At 40.3% G+C, this 20,140-nt stretch overlaps 1 protein-coding gene across 2 annotated transcripts in view; it reads left to right on the top strand.

Moving 5' to 3' along the window:
- Window positions 1-20,140, top strand: part of ATP8A1 (ATPase phospholipid transporting 8A1) — a 221,380-nt gene that overhangs the window by 136,161 nt on the left and 65,079 nt on the right. For both annotated transcript variants that reach the window (XM_018564825.1, XM_018564824.1), the window contains 6 exons: window positions 224-306; window positions 4,927-4,976; window positions 5,148-5,217; window positions 6,763-6,847; window positions 8,655-8,794; window positions 15,798-15,936. In XM_018564825.1, the coding sequence (XP_018420327.1) occupies window positions 224-306; window positions 4,927-4,976; window positions 5,148-5,217; window positions 6,763-6,847; window positions 8,655-8,794; window positions 15,798-15,936 (567 nt within the window). The remainder of the gene's footprint in view (window positions 1-223; window positions 307-4,926; window positions 4,977-5,147; window positions 5,218-6,762; window positions 6,848-8,654; window positions 8,795-15,797; window positions 15,937-20,140) is intronic.

Below are 20,140 nucleotides of genomic sequence, written 5' to 3'. Positions count from 1 at the left end.
GATCAGTCCTCTGCCCTGCTCAAAATTGTGAAACCCCAGGCCTCCGCCTATATGACCTTTCCACAAATCCATGTCGTATTTGCTGTGAGCTGTTGTTTGCACAGCCACAGTGAAATATATTGGTTGGGTTGACAATTGTCTTCCACTGATTTAATATACTTTGATGTTTTGATAGGTGAAGCGCCTTATCATCTAACACCTGTTCTCATTTCCTGTTTCATAGATGAAGGGGCTCTAGTCCGGGCCGCAAAACAACTGCGTTTTGCATTTACTGGAAGAACTCCGGATTCCGTCATCATAGAATCAGTAAGTACAGCAAGCTTTACACAAATGAAGAGGATAGATAGATTGTTCTTAACAGTAAAAAGCTGAATGAAGACTTCAGTTCTGCAAACTCACTAAATATAACCAATTGACACCTCATATCTTCTGTACAGTGGGAATAAAGCTAAAGTCCAAAATTTTAATGTCTCTGATCACCTGATGCACTGTTATGGTTTTTTTAATGTTGTTACTGTACTGCTTTATAAAAGCCCGTGTATATTGGGGCACCCATCAGAAAGTACTCCCTAGTACGTACCACTGGTTGAGAAGGAATGCAGTTCATCGTTATTGACCACAAACACTAATTTGAATAGAATGTTTGGGAGATGTTTGTGCATTGCAGGTACATTTTTCTTTTCATAGACCTTATAAGCTGCACCATGACCATATGGAAAATTGTCCTTACATAGGTCCTGACTGTTAAAAGCATTGGGAAACACATAAACAGTAACAAGCTGGTTTACCGAAGGAATAACATTCCTCTGGTTTGCCTTACCATGTTCTATCTCAAAAACATTTTCTGATTGGGAGGATTTGCTTTCATTATAAGCACTTGAGCAACCTCAGTATTGTAATTAGAAAGCTACAGTCTCAGCTTGCCTTCAGGCATAGATGAACCTTGGGGATTATCATATCAAAATCAAACAAAACTCCTGTTGCAGAGTATGTCGGTAACCAACTTTTATTCTCAGTGCAGACCTCTGGGAAAAGCAGGAAATTGTGTTTCTAGAGAGTTCTGCACCCACCCAATGTATAGAACACCTCCAGGCTGGCATATTGCAAAGAAGTGACATTCTGAATTTTTTTGACAGGTGTGAGAAATCGCCAGATTGAAAGGATCTTTTTTTTATAATGCTAAATTAGCAAAATAACACAATTTTTTTCAAGTATTCAAAATAACTCGCACCAATATGTTAACAGCTGCACCACTCGGAGTGAATACCTTAATATCCCTTCAAATGTTCAATTAAGCCTGACACATGATTTTTTTCAGTGATAAGTTTTCTTTTTCTGGTTTTCCTTTTAAAGGGTCGCTATATTTTCAAATAGCTTAACACTTACTGACTCCCCTTCTCCTCCCTAGTCTAAAGCTGGCCATCCACTAGTAGATTTCCGAGCGAAAGATCTTTCTTTACCACCTGATAATACTATCAGATACTTGACAAATGTTGAACAAAATTTTGTTTTATCAATCAGATTTGGAATAAATGGAATTTCCTGAAGGAAAACCGCATTCACTCTTTCGAGAAAAAATTTCCATCCTGCTCCTTCGAGTTTTCGATCATCAATTTGACCCCATCAACTAATAAAGTCAAAAGAATGTTCTTTTGTACAAAAGTTATTTCAAAAATCTAAGCAGTGCATGCTCAGTGTAACAATACTCTCTTGCACTTGCCTTAGATAGGGTCAAGGAGGTGTGGCCTATGCCGGTGGCATTCTTGGACCATAGTCTGCGCAACGGCGGATGGTTGGTACGTGCTTTTCCATTAGGTCGTATGGGGAATTAGGTAGTACTGTGTGAGCCCGCAGGCTGAGAAGGGGATCGGGGTGCTGTTTTTTGTAAGCTGTGGCAAGTCACCTGCTGATGTAGAGCACAAAGGCATATAATTAACATGAAGAGGGGTGCAGGAAGTCGGATTTGAGTTATTTGAAAGTGTAGGTACCCTTTAAACAAGCCCAGACTAGGATAAAAAGAAAATGGTGAAAGTTCTGTAGGCACATTGGGGTGACGCTGTATTGTTTAGATGCAGAGTGCTTAGTGGAATTTGTCTTTAACCAAGACCTCCATACTAGGTTTGTTGTATGTAAAAAAAATATTATTTTTTGTTCACAAAATTAAATTTTAAGTGATTCTAACTTTTTTCTAATTTGGTGTTTCTCAGCTCCTTTCTCCCTGACCCTGCTATTTTGCCAATTAAAACAAATGTTAGCATTATTTATAGTTTCAGTGTTTTGCTCTGGCTTGTAAGCTGTGAGTCCCCCAGGGCTGTGTGACATGAGAGTCTAAATTAAAAGGAACACTTTATGATACAGTGCAATATCACTAGAGATTCAATGTGAACCTGCACATTCAAAGTAGATGAGACAAGGAGACAATTCTAGTTTCTGCTTCAATTACACCTTTAGTCATGTAATATTTCACCCATGAATAACAGCCACGGTTGCCATTTAATTATAGTTTAAACTGCCAAATGCCAACCAGCGTAAATGGGCATGGCAAAAAATGTATACATTTCACCATTACCAGCTCTTGCCCCCTGTCCTGACCTATTTCAGTGCTCCAGCATTGTTAAAGGTGACACAAAATGTTTTTGCTCCTTAATTTCAGCTGCAGCATTTCTAATGCTTGCTGCAGGGTAAATTCTGCCTCTAAGTTTTTGGCCTTTTTATTATGTGTCTGGCACTCAACATATTTGTGGCTATTGTCTCTCAGATTATTAACTCTAATTTCTGTTTCAGAAAAAAACCTGCCTTGTGTCTCCCTCTTTGTGGCTTAACCAAGCTGCTTACATACGGTGTAGTCACTGTTCCATATTTGTGGCTATTGTCTCTCAGATAATACAATCTAATTATAATTGCAAAATAAAACCTGCCTTGTCTCCCACTATTACTGTCTATTTAGGTGCTTGTGTACTGTCTTCATGCTGGCCAATTTCTACCAAACACATACATGAAGTCTATTTGTTTATGAATATTTTGGAAATAATTGGGGATATGTGAATGGGATAGGGTTGAATGAATTTGAGGTTGTGATTTTGAAGTGTTTTTGCGCCCTCCTGTGTTAAATGTTTAAGACAACACAGTGTGCTGCTGCGAAGAAATAACAATCTTGCAAACTGTACTATCAAACTGTTGTACCACTGGCAAATATGTACACAATTGAGGGCTCTAGCTTTATTTTTTGTAAAATGAAACCTTCCTATAGCATTTAAATATGTCCTGGCTGCTACTTCCTCCAGTTAATTCAGGCCTAACCAAGACTACCTGTTGAACCAAATCAGATTGAGGTACTGCTGCTGCTACGACAAGCTAAATGTAAAATTTTAAGAAGTAATTACGTATCCACAATATTTGATGCCAGAATAATGTGTCGCTGGTGCGGTCTGTGGAAAAATACATTCTGTAGCATTACATACTGCTTAACCCCGTTAGAACCCTTTCACTGACAGGCCTTTTTTTTGCACACGATATAATCTACATTTTAGGCCCGAAAATTACTTCAAACCCCTAAACATTATATATTTTCTGTAAGTCAAGACCCTGTAGAATTGGCAAACCCAGAAAGCTTTAAATGTATTTTATTTAATATTTTTTAAAACATTTTTTTTTCTTTAATTGCTGTCACATAGGGGGGCTTACATGTCCCCCATGTGATAGCATAATGGTGGTGACAGGTACTCTTTAAGGTGATACTGGAGGTCCAAAAGACCCCTAGCGTCACTTTTCCACTTTAAATAAGCTAGAAGTGCACTTCAATATCTTATTGCTCTGTTTCAGGAGCCAAGCAATGACGGCTCAGGGACCGGAAGTGATTTAATCCCGGTCCCATAGAGCGGGAAGGAGAACCACTTTCCTTCCCAGCTTCCCATCGCCGCCGGACATGCTGGTCCTGGACACGTAGGAGGGGCAGCAGAGCCTGGTAAACAAGGTGTCCGGGCACCTTACTGGCCCGTAGAAGCCATCTAGCGGCAGCTGAGTCGCCAGAATGGCATCTATTGTAAAGCCGAAAGCCGGCTTTACAATTGTAAACAGTCCATCAGGAGTCTGTTTAAACGGGCCTGCTGCCAATTACGTATTATGTAGCTGGTCGCTAAGGGGTTAAAGGCATCTCCCAAGCTTGCAATTTAAAGGATTAGTATTTTTTCCATGTCACCCTTGAAGCTTCACTAAAAGGACCTGCTCCCCACTGTATGGTGTTGTGGGGGGTTTTTTTTGGCTTCATTTGTCCTCATGGCATTGTACAGCTCCCCATGCCCGTTTCCTTTTACAACAGTTTGTCTATTAGGCCTAAAAATTGCCAGGATCCTTCCATATAACTTCAATGGGATTTGCCGCAAAATTCAGGTTTGCAAATTACAAAGTCGTGCGAGTAGCTGAAACCCTACGCAGCAGCACTTGGTGGAAGTTGCAGACACGCAAATGTTTAGAAGTAGAGTTACACACTTTTTAAATGTTTATAGAGTAGGGAAAGGTTAAGAACATATGTCTGGTTTTTAGTTCTGTGTCCTTACTGGGTAGGAACTTCACTTCCTTATTCCTGTGACAGTGGAGTGCTTTTTATTACGTTTTGGGGTGGGTTAGAGCCGGGTTGCAGATTTTATTGTTGTCTGTGTTCCCTTTAAGGGAACTCTTAATTCATGTCCAAGTGAAAGCGGTCTCCAAGACAGGAAGTGAGGGGAAATCTCTTCCACAGACCACACAATAAAACCTGTCAGAGGGTTTAACTATTCTCCACTCTGTCCACAATAAAATTAAAAGGAAAGTTCTGGCTGGAGTTACTCTAAGGTAAACGCAGTTGGCCCAGTTGCTTCTTTTCTGAATAGGATTAGCTGTCACCGTTGCCTGGAGATGTTCTTTAATTGATTTTAAAATCTCTTCCAGCTCGGTCAGGAGGAAAGGTTTGAGCTGCTTAATGTGCTGGAATTTACAAGGTAAATATATAATTATGGTCTCATTTAGAAAGACTGAATGTATCGTTCTTCAATTAAAGCTTCATATAGATCAAAAGTCAACGTGTCTCATCATTTTATTTTATTAAAGTAGATATATCTTAATCCTCCCAACACATTTGGATAATGCAGATTTTTTTTTGTTTATTTCAGTAATCGAAAACGTATGTCTGTAATCGTTCGTAATTCATCAGGGAAACTGAGATTGTACTGCAAGGGGGCTGTAAGTAATAGATGCTACAATGCAACTCAGTCTTCCATAGTCTGCACATTGTCTGTTCATCCTTACATGTATTGCCTGCGCATGCTTACCTGCCGTCCTGTCTCTCTGCTAATTACCTTCAATCCATAACAGCCTTAACATATGCTGCTTAAATTACCCTCACAGTTTAATGGGTCTTTGGTTTAACTGGTAATTATTAGCAATATTTAATGATACATTTAATAAGTTTACCTATTTTGTTTACCTTTTTCTCCCTCCCAACAGTTCCACCTCCTGTATAAAGTAGCCTTATGTTGGCCAAACTATTTTAAGGTGTATACGCTAGATGTACCCGCAATCCATTCTATTGATGGGGTGGCTACACACCTGCATCTAGATTGCAAGGTTCAGATACCACTAATATCTACCATGAAGGCGGTCAGCAGCTTATAATGTCTGCAGCCATAATAATGTGTGTATTTTCTGAGAAGCTTTCGGAGAATTTAAGCCAGTGTATACTGTCAGGTTAGGCTTTAATGATGCCTCATCTTCACATCTGGCTGGCGTATTATTGAGCTGCAGTAAGCAAAGGCCCCAGCAGAGGGGAAAAAATATTAATGCATCCTGAAAATGTTGTCTTTGGTGTTCCTAGGTTTTAGGTGGAATTTGGGACAAAATTCACTTTACAGCATCGGGGATATACAATCTGCCTGGCCAAAAAAAAATCATACACTCTATTTAATTGGGCCATCTTTAGTTTTGAGGCAAAGTTTTGAAAAGCTTTTGCAATGTCATAATATTTATTTCCATGCAGAGTTGCATTAATTTTTCACCAAGATCTTGATGGACGAGTTGGTCCCAAAGATTCCCAATGGGGTTAAGGTTTGGACTTTGTGGTGACCCAATCCGTGAGTGGAAATTGTCTTATGCTCTGTGTATCACTATTTCACAATTTGAGCCTAATGAATCCTGGCATTGTCATCTTGGAAAATGCCATCAGGGAAGAAAAAAAATCTATTGATGGAAAACCCTCGTAATTCAGTAAATTCAGGGTAGGCAGCAGACCTAATTTTTTGGGGACATAACGTTGCTGAACCTAGACCTGACCAACTGAGCAACCCCAGATCATAACAAAACTAAATCCAGGTGGTGACTTTTTTTTTTTTTTGGCAAAGCAGTTTATGTAAACTATATGTATATATACAGTTTTTTAAATCCGATTTAAAAGCAGTGCTTTTTGAGAAGGTTGTTTAGTGAAAACGAGTGGTAACTAATTCCAGCCCCTTCATCATGTCCATGTTTGTTTTTGAAAGCCTTGCAGTGGTGGAGTGTGAGAGCCCTCACCTCCTACCCAGTGTGTATGATTAAGTACAGCACCCCAACCATATGGACAGTTTATGGCTGCACCGACATATATCCAGAACCATAGTTTAAGGATTTGTGCATTCACTAAATAAATCCGCTGTATTTATTACACCTGCATCCTGCTAGCTTCCTTTACCTCACATTTCCTTTTGCTATGTCATATGCTGTATATTTCACATGCACTTTTTTCCTTGAACATAGGATACAGTAATTTATGACCGTTTGGCAGAAACCTCAAAGTACAAAGAGATCACTTTAAAACATCTGGAACAATTTGCAACTGAAGGTAAGGTTAGCACTCCTATATGATGAGTAAACAGGAGTGTATTACAGACCTCAGAGGAAAAAGTTAGTTATTATTTTTTCTTAAAAGAAACCTTCCATCTGTTCTGTCAGGTTATGATTGACTTTATTGAGCTTTTCTGCAATTAACTTATGTTAATACCTGCATGGTCGATTTAACATTTTCAAGAAGAACAAAACCGTAAACGCTTGTTAGCCAGTTCACAGGTCATTGATTGGAAAATGAACACATTTTAGTACATTATGGAAGAAAGGCTACCCAGGATTATTTTACTACTTGTAGAACTTTTGTATCCATTTTTTTCATACTGAAAGCTGACTTCCAGGCAGACATATAAGACTTAAAATGACGTCTGTGTTCATTAATACAATGTTAAATGTATGTTTTAACCAAACAGTGTAGGTATCTGGATTGTACCTCCAATCAAGACAGCAGAGCTTAGAATAGGAGGAGTAGAAGCAGCACAAAGAGCTAATCAGTTGTACTGCACTGCTCCTGTGCCAGCAAAGTGCATGCTGATGGGAGTAGCAGAGAGATGAGCTTGTTGGTTTGCTACTTCTCCTTTCACTGTCCAGTCCTAGACTGGGAGAGGGATAAGACTTGTTAGTGTTAATTGTAGCAGAGAAGAATCAAGTCTGCCTTCTCCTGTGGTGTGAATCTAAGCACTGAATAAAAAGAAATACAAATTCTTTGGCTGGCAAAAAAGCTCCCTTGTATGTATTGTATCTGTCTATTTAGCGGTTTGCCTGGATTTTAGCCATATTTACATATGTGCAGTCCAGTCTAGTGCATCAACACAAATTCTGTTAAGGAAGCCCATTCATTGGAATGAATTGCCAATGCAACCTAAAATGTACCTGTGCTATTATTTATTTTTTATTTTTTTAAGGCTGTGCACCACAATGCATGCTAGTAGATATTGTGCGCTGCAACGCAGATGTGTCGGAGGTGTGGTCTTTATTGTGTGGGGTTGCCTTTTTAAAATGAATGGCAGCACACTAACACATGGTTAAGTGCATCTACCACACAGCATAGGTGTGAAGCCAGGCTTTTAAGTTTGTATACATACAGCATTGCTCTGGATTGCAGAAGGCACAGCTGAAACAGTCATATATAGTTCATTTACAGTTTTTCAGGGCTAAATTGACTTCATGTCAGGTACACTTATTCCTAACTCATGGACATGTTTGTTAATCATAGATCTGGATTTGTATACCCTTTACAGGCCTATGTAAAAGGGCTGCTGACTTATGATATTGAAATTATCAGACCCTTGAAAAGAACTTCACATGGCCTCTGCATGTAGCTTCAGAGATCCCAAGGGAACTGGACACACGTTCCCTACTCACCCAAAGATATTGCTGTTGATTCATTATTCGTGGAATAAATTCCTATAGCATGGTTCTTTTTTTTTTTTTTTTGTGATGATCAGATGGTTGAAAAAAAATGGTGGACAAACATGGGAAGGGGCCAAGCAAGAGTCTAGGCTAATAAGAGTTGTCCTTTGAAAATGATGGTACATTACAGGCAGCCCTGTTGGACAAGATTTTTAATTTTTGATGTCCGCTTACAAATCTCATAGTCTGAAAATCATATCTCGAGTATTGAGTGGAAGGACCATGTATATAGAGTAGCTTATGTTCTTTTAAAGCCATATGGTGGCGGTAGTTGTGTAATACCTAATAATGCCCCCAGATTACCTAATTTAGGTGATTTGGGCATATCTTTGAATTTTATAATGGCTTTATTGTGGAATGGAGGAGCTCACAGTTGGATGTCTTATTCACAGGTTTAAGAACATTGTGTTTTGCTGTGGCTGCCATCCCTGACAGTGTGTATGAAGAATGGCTGGATGTATACCACAGAGCCTCCACCTCTGTACAGAACAGAGCTCTAAAACTGGAAGAGTGCTATGAATTGATAGAGAAGGTAAGTGGTCTCCTGTCTTGACTTTCACATGTTCTGATTTCTTAACTCGGTGTGGTTACTAGAGCTTGTTCACACCATAGCATGCATCATGACCTGCAGACGTGTGCTGCTACTTTAAGTTAATTGCATGCAAGCACCCATCCATGGTGCACTGCAATGTACAGATGCATATGCCCCATGCATTGTCCTATAAAAAATATCATGCCTGACCTATATTGTCATATATTGGCAGCCTGTAGAGACCTGTGGTATGATTTGTTTGGGTCCTTACGGTGTCAATATCTGGAAAGGACAACCCCTTTCAAGCACCTGAATACACAGATATTCAAATTTTACACTTCTGAGGACTTCATGTTGCTGCTCCACACCGCCTGCTCTTTGGACTACTGGTATAGGTGACCACATTGATAACTCCCACCCAATATATATACTATTTACAAAAATATATACTATTTTGGTTACAACTTGTAATTTGGTTATACCTTGTGTGTGTCTCCTCCCTTTTTCAGAAATTTGACTCCCTTTGACAGAAATGTGTATATCTGTAAAAAAAACAACTCAAGGCAAATGGACTTGCTGTATTTTTCTTGAAGACGTTTCACTGGTCCTCCAACCAGCTTTCTGAATTCAGAATGACTTGCACAAAAATTATCTAAGAATAAATATGCTGAATGTTGCTCCAATCCACATAATCTGTTGATCACAACCAGGTGTTGATGGCATTTGCATAATTGGAGTTAGGAGGTGTTAATAACCTGCCCAGAGAGAGGTGTTAAAACAGCATTGTATGTGGCAGACAGTAGATGTCTCACACATAGATTTGTTTTGTTTTTATTCAGTTTTGTCATTATTTTGTTTTCCAGGATTCGGGTCCGAAAGTCAATTCATTTCGGGATCCCCCCCCCCCCCACCACCACCACCACCACCACCACCACCACCACCACCTCTATTCAAGCTATTCCAGTTTTACATAAATCTGTATACTCTGCCAAGCCACACACAAACTCTATAATGAACATTATACATGCAGAAAATGTATACAAAACCACCATTTAAAGGGTACAAATGTCATCAGTAGGCACACAGTGGTACATGGGACTTTCCTCATAATGGCAGTGTGACTCACAATGCTGTTTTCAGAAGACTATTACTTAGCCTGCTACATAAATAAAGCATTCAGTAGATGGGCTGTTCTGGCTGTGCCCTGTATGAGTCCACCAACATGAAATATTTATACCACAGATTACATCTTACTGCGCGCGGGTCATCAATCTCCAGCTCATTTCACTTTCAAACTTGTGTAGTCTGTTCCTTAGCATTGGAGTGATCCCTCCTGAACAACCAGTTGATGTCATATTTCTTTCACTTTGCAGTATATTAACTCATGGAAATGCACCTGTGGCTTTGCTTTTCCATTGCCAGATTTATTTTCACACCTGTGTGAGCTTTCATTTTTATAGTTTGCGATCCAACACTTCAGTCGTTTCTTCGTATTCGTATCTTTTTGTGGCTCTCCTTCATTTTGAACTTCCTGTAGTCTCTTTGCACGAAGCACAGTGGTTTAACAGTGTATTAATTAATTAGAGGTGAATTCTTTCCCAGATTTACAGCTGAGAGTATTTACCTCAACACCAAGGCATTTTTTGATTAATTTGAAAGAGTCATTTAACCTGTAGAATTTCTCTAATCTCTAAGTGCCAGTGTGTATTGGAATAACAATGCCAGTCCAGTTTGGTGACATACAAGCAACCACTGCTTCAATTTTACTCTACATAGCAAGACTATTCTATAGATTATTTTCTATGGTCAGATGGAAAAAGCGCAATAGATTCCTCCATCTACGCTAAACTGTGTGGATGGAGTAATCTTCCACTGGGCCAAGCTTCAGTATTTTGCTATTGGGCGCCGCTGGCTCTCAAAATACCTGAACAGTGCATGCATCCAATCAGATTGTTCAGGTATTTTGACAGCCAGCGGGGTCGACTAGCAAGATACTGAATCTTGGCCCAGTGGGAGATTCTTCCATCCACACAGTTTAGCGTAGATGGAGGAATCTGTTGCACTTTTTACACCTGACCATAAAAAAATCTGCAGATAATCTATAGGTGTATGGCCAGCTTTAGCAAGGGTTAGAGCACTGCCATACTGGAATCCCATGCTAATATAATGGAGGGTGCTAAATGACATGCGGATGGCGCTGTACAAATCCAAATGTAGTAGTAGTCACTCGCATAAGTACAAAGCAACGTTTCGGAACCTAGCTTGGTCCCTTTATCAAGCACATCACTGTGCTTCTCGCCCGATGAAGGGACCATGCTAAGTTCCGACGTCAATAAAAGATGTGAATGATGCATTGGACTTAGGTGTGCGAGTGACTACTTCTTCTACTGTATTTAAGCACCCTATCAATTGTTGTCCTAACCCCTGTAACTGGTACTTTTCCTGAACAGCTTAAGGCCGTGACACACTGCACGCGAAGCCATGCAGAGCGAAGCAAAGCTCTCCGGCACGGAGCTTTGCGTGCAGTGTGTGAGCTGAGTGCAGTCAGATGATTGACAGCTCCTTCAGCCAATCAGCTCGTCCGCAACAACCTGCCAGCTGTCGCATCGCGACGCGCTGGTTTATATGCGCGAGCCGATTGGCTGAAGTTGAAATTGTTCATCTCGGCACGCTCAGCTCCGCGAGCTCTCGCAAGCTGAGCTGCCGAGCAGAAAATTACATGACACACTGCTCGCAAAGGCAGCGCGCCCCCGCTCCGCGCTGCTTCGCGTGCAGTGTGTCACGGCCTTTAGCCTGCACGTAAAGTAAATAAATATTGTGAAATAAAGAAATTCATAAACTGAATCCCCTTAATTTACCAGAATACACTTTGTTTTATCCTTAGGTGAGATTTTCATTTCTTAATGTGATCCACCTTTTCAAAGGCCAGGGAAAAGCCAAAACTGAAGTTTGTTAGCCCCTTAAAGAAAAATTCCTCTTTTGTTGAGAAAAAAAAAATGAAATTCCTATTGCGAGGAATGCCAAAAATCATACTTGGATTTTAGTGCAGACTTCTGGGAAAATCAGTCAGCCAATCACAGAAGGAGGAAGTAACATTTCTTGGGGCGTTCTATACACTTATAGGTGTACGGAACACCTCCAGGGTGCCATATTACATAGAATTTTTTAGATTTAGAACATTGCAGCAGTTAGTTTAAAATGGAAAGGTATTTTTTAATAACATTAAATTACAAAATGGCTTCTGCAACAATTTATATATGTTAATTTTTAAAACTTTTATTTTGTAATATTTTTAAAGTGGAGTTACCTTTTAAATGAGAGAGTTCAGTGTCTTGTGTAACATACATGTACTGAGAGTGAGGCTTGTCACCTCCTGAACTGATGTTTTCGGCTGTGCCCATATTCCACGAGTCACTGTTTTTGAAGGTGCTAATTTAATCAGGGCTCTGCACTGTGTTCAACATGTCATCAGGATGGAAAGTGCTTGGACCTGCAATTCTGAAGTGGAAAAAGGATTTTTCTGCTTTAATGCAGCTGGCCAGGTAGACTTGCCTTTCCTGTGATGGCATGCTGTTCTAATTCACCATAAAACAAGCACTAAATTGGATGATTATGGAACTCCATTGACATTGCACAGGTACACACCCTACAGCTCAAATGAAGTGTGCAGATGTGTGATCTACATTAAAACAGGAGGTGATGGGAAAATACACTTCAGATGAGTTGGTTCTTTGAATGAGAGTCTAAGTTACATTTGCTCCCAGTACATATAAGAATTTGGTGTAATCTTGCTACTGGCAATAATAATGAGTCTATGAACATTAATGTGAGAAAAGTAAACACAGTTTACTGCATACCCAAACAGTGTTATCAGAACACAATGACTGCCAACCAAGAAGAAGGGAAATTTCAGTAACTGTGCTAGCAGAGGAGGTGAGGCCGGTTTGTGATGCAAGACACACACTGGTCCAGCACAAACACCTCACTTATCTGTATCCATGTCCTCCGTGAAATGGCCCCTCCAGTACAGAACTCTGGTATCAGCATTAACCCTTCAGTGACCACTCTGCAGTGTGTCTGCGCTGTAACCCCTGAGTGATCAGTCCCCACAGAATGAGCAATATTCTGTGTGGGTTTATGACTGTTAACCACTTAGTTACATGTCTGCAGTGTGTGCATTTTCACCTCCGCAATCCGCTTCAAGGGCATGTGCATTAACCTCTGAGTAATGAGTCTGAAGTCTGTATAAACCCTTCAGCAGCTATTCCTCAGCACATATGTGATAAACCCTCAGCTCCCACTTCTCAGCCCATGTGTGTTAACACTTTATCACCCAGCTCTAAGCATATGTGTGTTATCTTCTCTGCGCACAGTCCCCAGCACATGTGTGTAACCCCACAGCACCCAGTCCTCAGCTCTTATTTACTGCTCAGCACGTAGATTCCCTGCTAATAATAACCTACTTCACTTTTGTCTCCTTTTCAGCCTACAGTTCCACTAACAAACTCCTATTTTAGTGCCCTATCCCACTACTTTTACATTTGATAATGCTACAACATCCACTGTCCCTCTTCACCTGCTTCCATTTCCTGTACACTTTAATCCTCCTCTATAAAATGCTCGGTGTGAAGTACATGGCTCAAATGCTGCTCCTTTACAATTAGACAAAAATGTGAATGATCGCCAAACGCATTTTGATTCACCTAAATGTCTATGACCATATATATTTATTGATTTTTTTTTGTGAATTATGGAAAGCTCAGTAACCATGCGAGTTAAGAGGTTACTGTACTTCCCACCATCATATCCTCCATGCTACTCTCCTGTATATAACCACCCGTCTTCATATCTTCCACACTCCTCTCCTTCACATACTACCTGCCTTCACACTTCTGTCCTGTACATACTGCCATACCCTCCGCACTGCTCTCCTGTACATACTGGTAATTATGCCACATTGTTTGTAACATTACGCACTATTGAACGGGCACATTTTTTTATAGCCATAATGATGTGCCAATATCAGAGCTGTAGTCAGCTCCTTCTGTGCCGGAGGCAAGAACAAAAAAAGTGCCACCCCCAACAGGCATGTGACGTCACCCAGTACCCCTCCTCCAGGATGTGTTTTTTTTATTTTTCTACTTAAATTTTTTTTACTGTTGGGGGGGCTTCGAAGAAATATCAGGGGTCTAAACAGCCCCCTGATATTTCCCTTTTAAAATAGAAAAAGAAATTGAGGACACAGAGTCCTCAATCTCTTTTTCTGCAGACTCTGTTCAAAATGAATGCACAGTACAGACTTCCCATTTATTGAGAAAATATCTCCCTCCTCAGCTCCCCCTTCCTCGCCGGCTGCAGCGCTTCATACAGATGGAGGAGAGCAGCGGGGATCCAGAGGAGAAGCTGCAGGCTGTGCCACCCCACTTCTCAGTGCCGTGCTGAGCCCTGGCTGCGTGCCCCTCCGCACCTGCACCCGAGGCGAGAGCCTCATTCGCCTCGCCCTCGCTACGGCCTTGGCCAATAGTAATGTAGGGGAAGTGAGGGACAAACCTGTGCACTTCCAAGAAGTGTCTGATCAGAAAGACCAGCATTTGGGCAGAGTGGTAGAACTGAAAGCTGCGGCAGGTTTGTGTCTGCGCCTTTTTGTGCCTATCAGCAGGTGGTGTTTTGTTAGTCATAGTTATTACAGTTTGTTTAAAGGAAACCAGAAAATATTTTAAACCTTAAAATCTTTTACTACACCTATTACAACACTTAGTTACTTTCCTTGCCATGCAGCAAGCTGCTATAAGTAGCTAAAGCTCAAGCTTGGTAGTGAGAGCTATAGGGACACAATGCTTTTTATGTTGTGCATCTGTGAGCCCTAAACCTATAACAAATTACAGTGCATTGTGGAAGCATTGACCCTCTTGGTATTTTTCCTGTTTTCATATTTTTGTATTCATATCCTGTTTTGTATTACAATGAAAATTTAATTATTTTGTGCATAAGCATTTATCCCCCAAAAGGCAATACTTTGTAGAGCTATTGGTCCTGCATTGTTTTATGGAGGAGGCATGGGTGCGTTTGTGACCAGGTGCACTTTAGAGAGGAGGCTATGCTGGACCAGTCACTGCTTGGCTGAAAGGAGCCTTCCTAAGTATTAATCATAAGGCCCCTTTCACATGGATGCCTTCAGTTCCAGTCAGCAGGGCATCTGTTGTCACATCTGTGTTTGTCCATCCAGTTTTTTTTCCTCCAGACCCCAATTCCGGCCAGACCTGGCCGGAATTGGGGGTAACCGGCTGTAAACCGACAAATGTCCGTTTAGATCCAGCTGCCCATAGACTAACATCGGGCTTCCGATCAGATCCACCTAAAATACTAACAGGCGGACGTGATCGGATAGCCCATGCGAAAGGGCTTTCCTTCCTCTACCCCTAGGCAAAAACAAGCATTTTTTTTTTCAGCCGGACTCCAGCTTTTTGGAGCAATGTGATCTACCTCAACACTTCTGGGAAAGCAGGCTTCAGCAGAACCTGGGAGCTGAAAAAGTAAATGAAATTCCACCTTATTGTGGTGCAAGTGCTTACTCTGTTGTGTAGTTACACTGCAGCTCAGACATGAATGGAGTGTCATTCAACTTCATATATGACTGTAGGGTAAGAACTCTATTGCCAGGCAAACAAAAAAAAAAGAGAGGAACAGACTGAAAAAAGTAAAAAATAATACTGCCAAAAAGCCCCCATGAGAGCATATACTGCGCTTTTATCTTTTCTTCAGTTTAACTTTTCTTTGATTCATATGGGATGTGATAGTGACAGCAAATGGATGATTATCCCAGTAGTTACTTAATCTTCCACATTGTTTCACTTTTGAATATTTGCTCATTTTATTGAAGTTATCTATTCTCCTGACGGGTGTTTAATTCTTTTTCAGATTCAAGCTCATTATTTCATAGACTATGCATATATCAAGCTGTGATTTTATAGTGTTGTGTTTTTTTTTCTTTCCTGTTCTATAGAACCTCCAATTACTCGGAGCAACTGCCATAGAGGACAAACTGCAAGACAATGTGCCAGAGACCATAGAGACATTGGTGAAAGCAGACATTAGAATTTGGATTCTGACTGGAGATAAACAAGAGACAGCTATTAATATTGGTATAGTGATAAATAACATTTTTGTTTTTCAAAATGTCATCTTCATTACAAGGTTAAAGAGATCATTGCTTTTTCTTTTGCTATCCTATCTAACATTACCTGTGTATGGAGGGAATTGCAAGCTTTTTATTGCAACAGCTCTTGTCACAGCTCTCTAGCAATCCTTGCAACGCTGTAGAGAGTGACTGTCTGCGGGAAGTCTGTGAGCTGTCAGGCAATAGAAAATAAATACTTTCAGCCAATCAAGAAGATGGCATTGTATTCAGCAATACTCTCTAATTCCACAGATTCAACTTCTGAAGGTAAAGTCAATTTTATACTGTTTTTCACAGCTGCTATCTGGGAATTGCTAGAGAGCTGTGAAATGAGAGAGGGTGGGAAAGAAAACAAAAGCTTATAATATCTTTTCTGCACAGGTACCTTTACATGGTATAGAAAAAGGAATATCAATGGTCAGCTGAACTCCAGGAAGACATAGAAAAAATATTTAACCCCTTTTAAGGTATTCATTCAATGTATTTGTAATCTAGAATGAATACCTAAATCCATCTGGATCTTGGCCCCTTGCTGCTCATCGTACAGCAGCAAAATGTGAGAGGAAGTGCCAGCTCTGTTATCAAATCAAGGCTCTCTTGTTTTGCACGGTGCTGTCAGTATCACTCTAAAGGGTGGACCTCATGAGTGGGCTGCTGCTTCTTCATCGTCCAGTCACAGGCTAAGTGTAGAAAAAAGGTAGATCCAAGGGCATGGCTATGCTGCCTGACAGGGAGATCAGTAGTTTCTGGCATTTTTATCTAAACATTCTCATTTTGACACAGGATCGACCTATTTTGACAGTTTTGCTTTAGTCATTGAATACAGTAAGTATGCTACTGAAGGGTTTCAATTAACATCAAGGGTTATTATAGGCTAATGTTGGGGGGGTCAGCAATCAAGCAGTAATTCAGCATACCATTCAGCAAACCATTATCTTTTTACCTGGAGTTCAGCTAACACTACATGTGTAAATCAGTCTTTATGAAATATTTTCTTTTTTGTTTCCTGATTTCTTGCCCATACCATATAGCAATTTTTGAAAGAATTGTGTTTGTTTGTTGCTTATATACTGCATACTGCTTTCCAGTGTTTCCCTTCTTTTACTGCAGAAAGGGTCATTTCATAATGCACTCTTTTCCCGTAAGATCCAGTAGGTGGCACTGTTGCAATGTGGCCAGATGAATATATGGTGCTATGAGGAATATTTTTTGGGGGGATAGTCAGAGTACCCAACATCAGCAGTGGTTTCCGTATACATTGTATTAAACTTAATTCAGGTTAAAACTTTTGTCACAACTTTAGCTTATTAATATGTGTTCGATATTTTCTGTCTATAGACCAATATGATTGAACCTGTATTGTGTTAGTCTTTTTGAACCTGCTGCTGATCTAAACGCTTACTTGTAATGTCTCTTCTTCATGTGTTAAAGCTTACCTTTCCTCCAGGTTTATCCAGTTCCCTGATCACTGGCCCCGCTTTCTGGAGTAAGGGTTGCTCCTTTACTTTGCAGGGTCCCATGGAGACCCAGCATAGCCAATGTATCATGCACACTCCCGGTAATAAGACTGCTTGCCGATGTGAGGATGCTGCCTGCACCAAAGCGCACAGGCAGACAGACAATGCAGCAAATCTGTCAAACACTGTTCTTGGAGGCAGTGTCCTCATGTGGGCCCAAATCTTTTATTGAATGGGTACGCATATAAAATGGTGCAATGAATGATGGGACATAAGATCCTGAGTGTAATAGCTGATGTTATGAGTGTGTGCTCCCCAACTAGAACTTCAATGAAGCGGAATGCAGGTGCATTGGAGTGCCAGAAAGCCCTAAGATTTTCTTGCACCGTGCACATTTTAGCTGCATGATACCGGTTACAGCTATATTTAGTACCTAATGCACTGTTCGCTTTTGCTGCCTTTGACGAAGTCTGTGTTATTCAGCTTCTAGATGTTTTTTTTCCAGGGTAGATTTAAAGGTCAAACTGACTCTCAATCATCTTCCTGAGTGGCTCTAATTTTCATTATGACATTCATCATGTGCACCTAGCTGCCCCAATCACTAACCATTTAGTTGCCGTAATTCTATTTTTTTAAGGCCCTGAATGTGAGTTGATAGAAATGAAGGCCAGTGTGTTTGCACATTCAAGCAGCTCAATCACTCTAGACTCAATCCGGTCTTTTTCTACATACATCAGCATTTAAAGTGACATTAAACCCTCAGATTTTTTAACATAAACCAATACTGTAATGTGTGCCTTACTGTAATCCATGGTCGTTTCCCTTCTCTTTGCTGCTCTTCCTTTTAAATCCTCATGTCTTCTGATGCTTGGGGAGAACTTCCCTTTTCAGCTCAGGGCCTCTTCCTGTAGTGCTGGCTCAGGTTACAAGCCTATAGAAACGTATACACAGACACCGTGTATCCATTCCTGAGACAAGGCAGTCTGCTGCAAAACAGAAATTCTGCCCAGCATGAGAAGAGATACAGATTTAAAAGGAAGAGCAGCAAAGAGAAGGGAAACTACCATGGATTACAGTAAGGCACACATTACAGTATTGTTTTATGTTAAAAAATCTGAGGGTTTAATGTCACTTTAAAGTAAACAGCCCACAAACGTGAGGAAATTTAAGCCAAGTATGTTCATGGTATAATAATGTGAGGATGTCATTCCCATGAAAGGACCAAGAAAAAGGAAATGAGCAGGGCTGAGTTCTTTTAGTTTATGGGCTGAATAATTCTATAGAAACATAAGACAATGCTCTACAAACTTGTGGCCAATTTGGTGGTTGTACAGATTTCGTTCTAAAAGATAATTCCAACCATTGTGATAATTGTACAGGCGATGATGCCAGATTATAGTGAAACAGGAAATGCTGTACGTGACTTAGCTTTATTGGCATTCATATAAGGACATGTTATGTTTGAGAAACTGACACAAAAATAATACCTCATGCAACAGAAAATAAATGCAGTTCTTCAGATTAATTTTTCTGGCAGTGTCGGTCGGCTGCAAGGGATGAATAACTATAAGACCAGCATTTCATTAGACCATGATATGATATTGGTGGGTAGAGGAATGATACGCTGCTCAGAATTGTATGACTAAAGGCTGCAACTCTGACCAGAAGCTTTGTACAAAAGCCTGCTAAACCTGACCAATAACACTCAAATTAAGGTAAACAGAATGGTTTTCTAGACTTGGCATAGTCCTCGTATCTCCTGGATTACACCTTGACCTCACTATTTGCCTTTTCTCACTGCCTAGAGTTATATTAAAAAAAGTATGAAGAAGATTTTGGTTGTTGCAGTTATTTTTGTACACTTAGTGCTTTTTCACACCGTCTTGACCAGAACAGTTTGTTCCTGGTTTAAAAAAGCATCCCAATGTATCCCTATGGTATTTCTGGGCCCAGCTCAGTCCGTTCCGGTCCAGCAAAAAAAAAATGCTAGTCTCATTTTCTCTGGTCTGGAACACATGGAAACAGACTGGACTCCACCTGAAAGCCCATTTTAAGCTTAAAAAAAATGCACAAGAACGAGGCAAAAATGCAATGCACTGTGTTTGCAGATCTGCTCCAGATATTGTCCGGACATGGTGTGAACATAGCCTAAGAGTTTGTTCACACCATGGCCACTGAGCAATTTTTTCTGCATACTGCTGTACATGTATGGTTTGAACAGGGCACATAAATAACAGTTGTTATCTCTGTTCAAATCAAACGTGTGGCAGTGTGCAGAAAAATGCAGTTCGATTGACATGGTTTCAACAAGCCCTAAAATAAAGAAGCCTGCCGATTTACAAGCTTGTTTGCAACAGTCTTCCTTTGCATATGGGTGCATATAGAAGTAGACATGTTTTTACTTTGAAATGTCTGCAATACCGCTATTTAGGTTTGTATACCCTTCAATATGCAGTGAAGACAGGGCTGTCATCAGTAATTAAATGATTTGTGTCCTCCTGTAGAGAGCTACGCATCATTGCAAAGTGTACTTCTGTTAATGTTTCAGACTTCTGCATTGCATTGTCTAGAATAAAATGTATCCATATCATGTGGGAGAAATTTTAAGAACCACATGGCTTTTACTAATGGATCTTGGAATTTATAGCTTCTATGGGAATCTGTTCTTTCACCACGTGTAACATGTAGGATATATCAATTTTCTGGTATGCC

Source organism: Nanorana parkeri, unplaced genomic scaffold, assembly GCF_000935625.1.
Source record: "Nanorana parkeri isolate BGI_ZX_2015 unplaced genomic scaffold, ASM93562v1 scaffold24, whole genome shotgun sequence".
Lineage (NCBI taxonomy): Eukaryota > Metazoa > Chordata > Amphibia > Anura > Dicroglossidae > Nanorana > Nanorana parkeri.
This window is presented reverse-complemented; position numbering and strand designations above follow the sequence as displayed.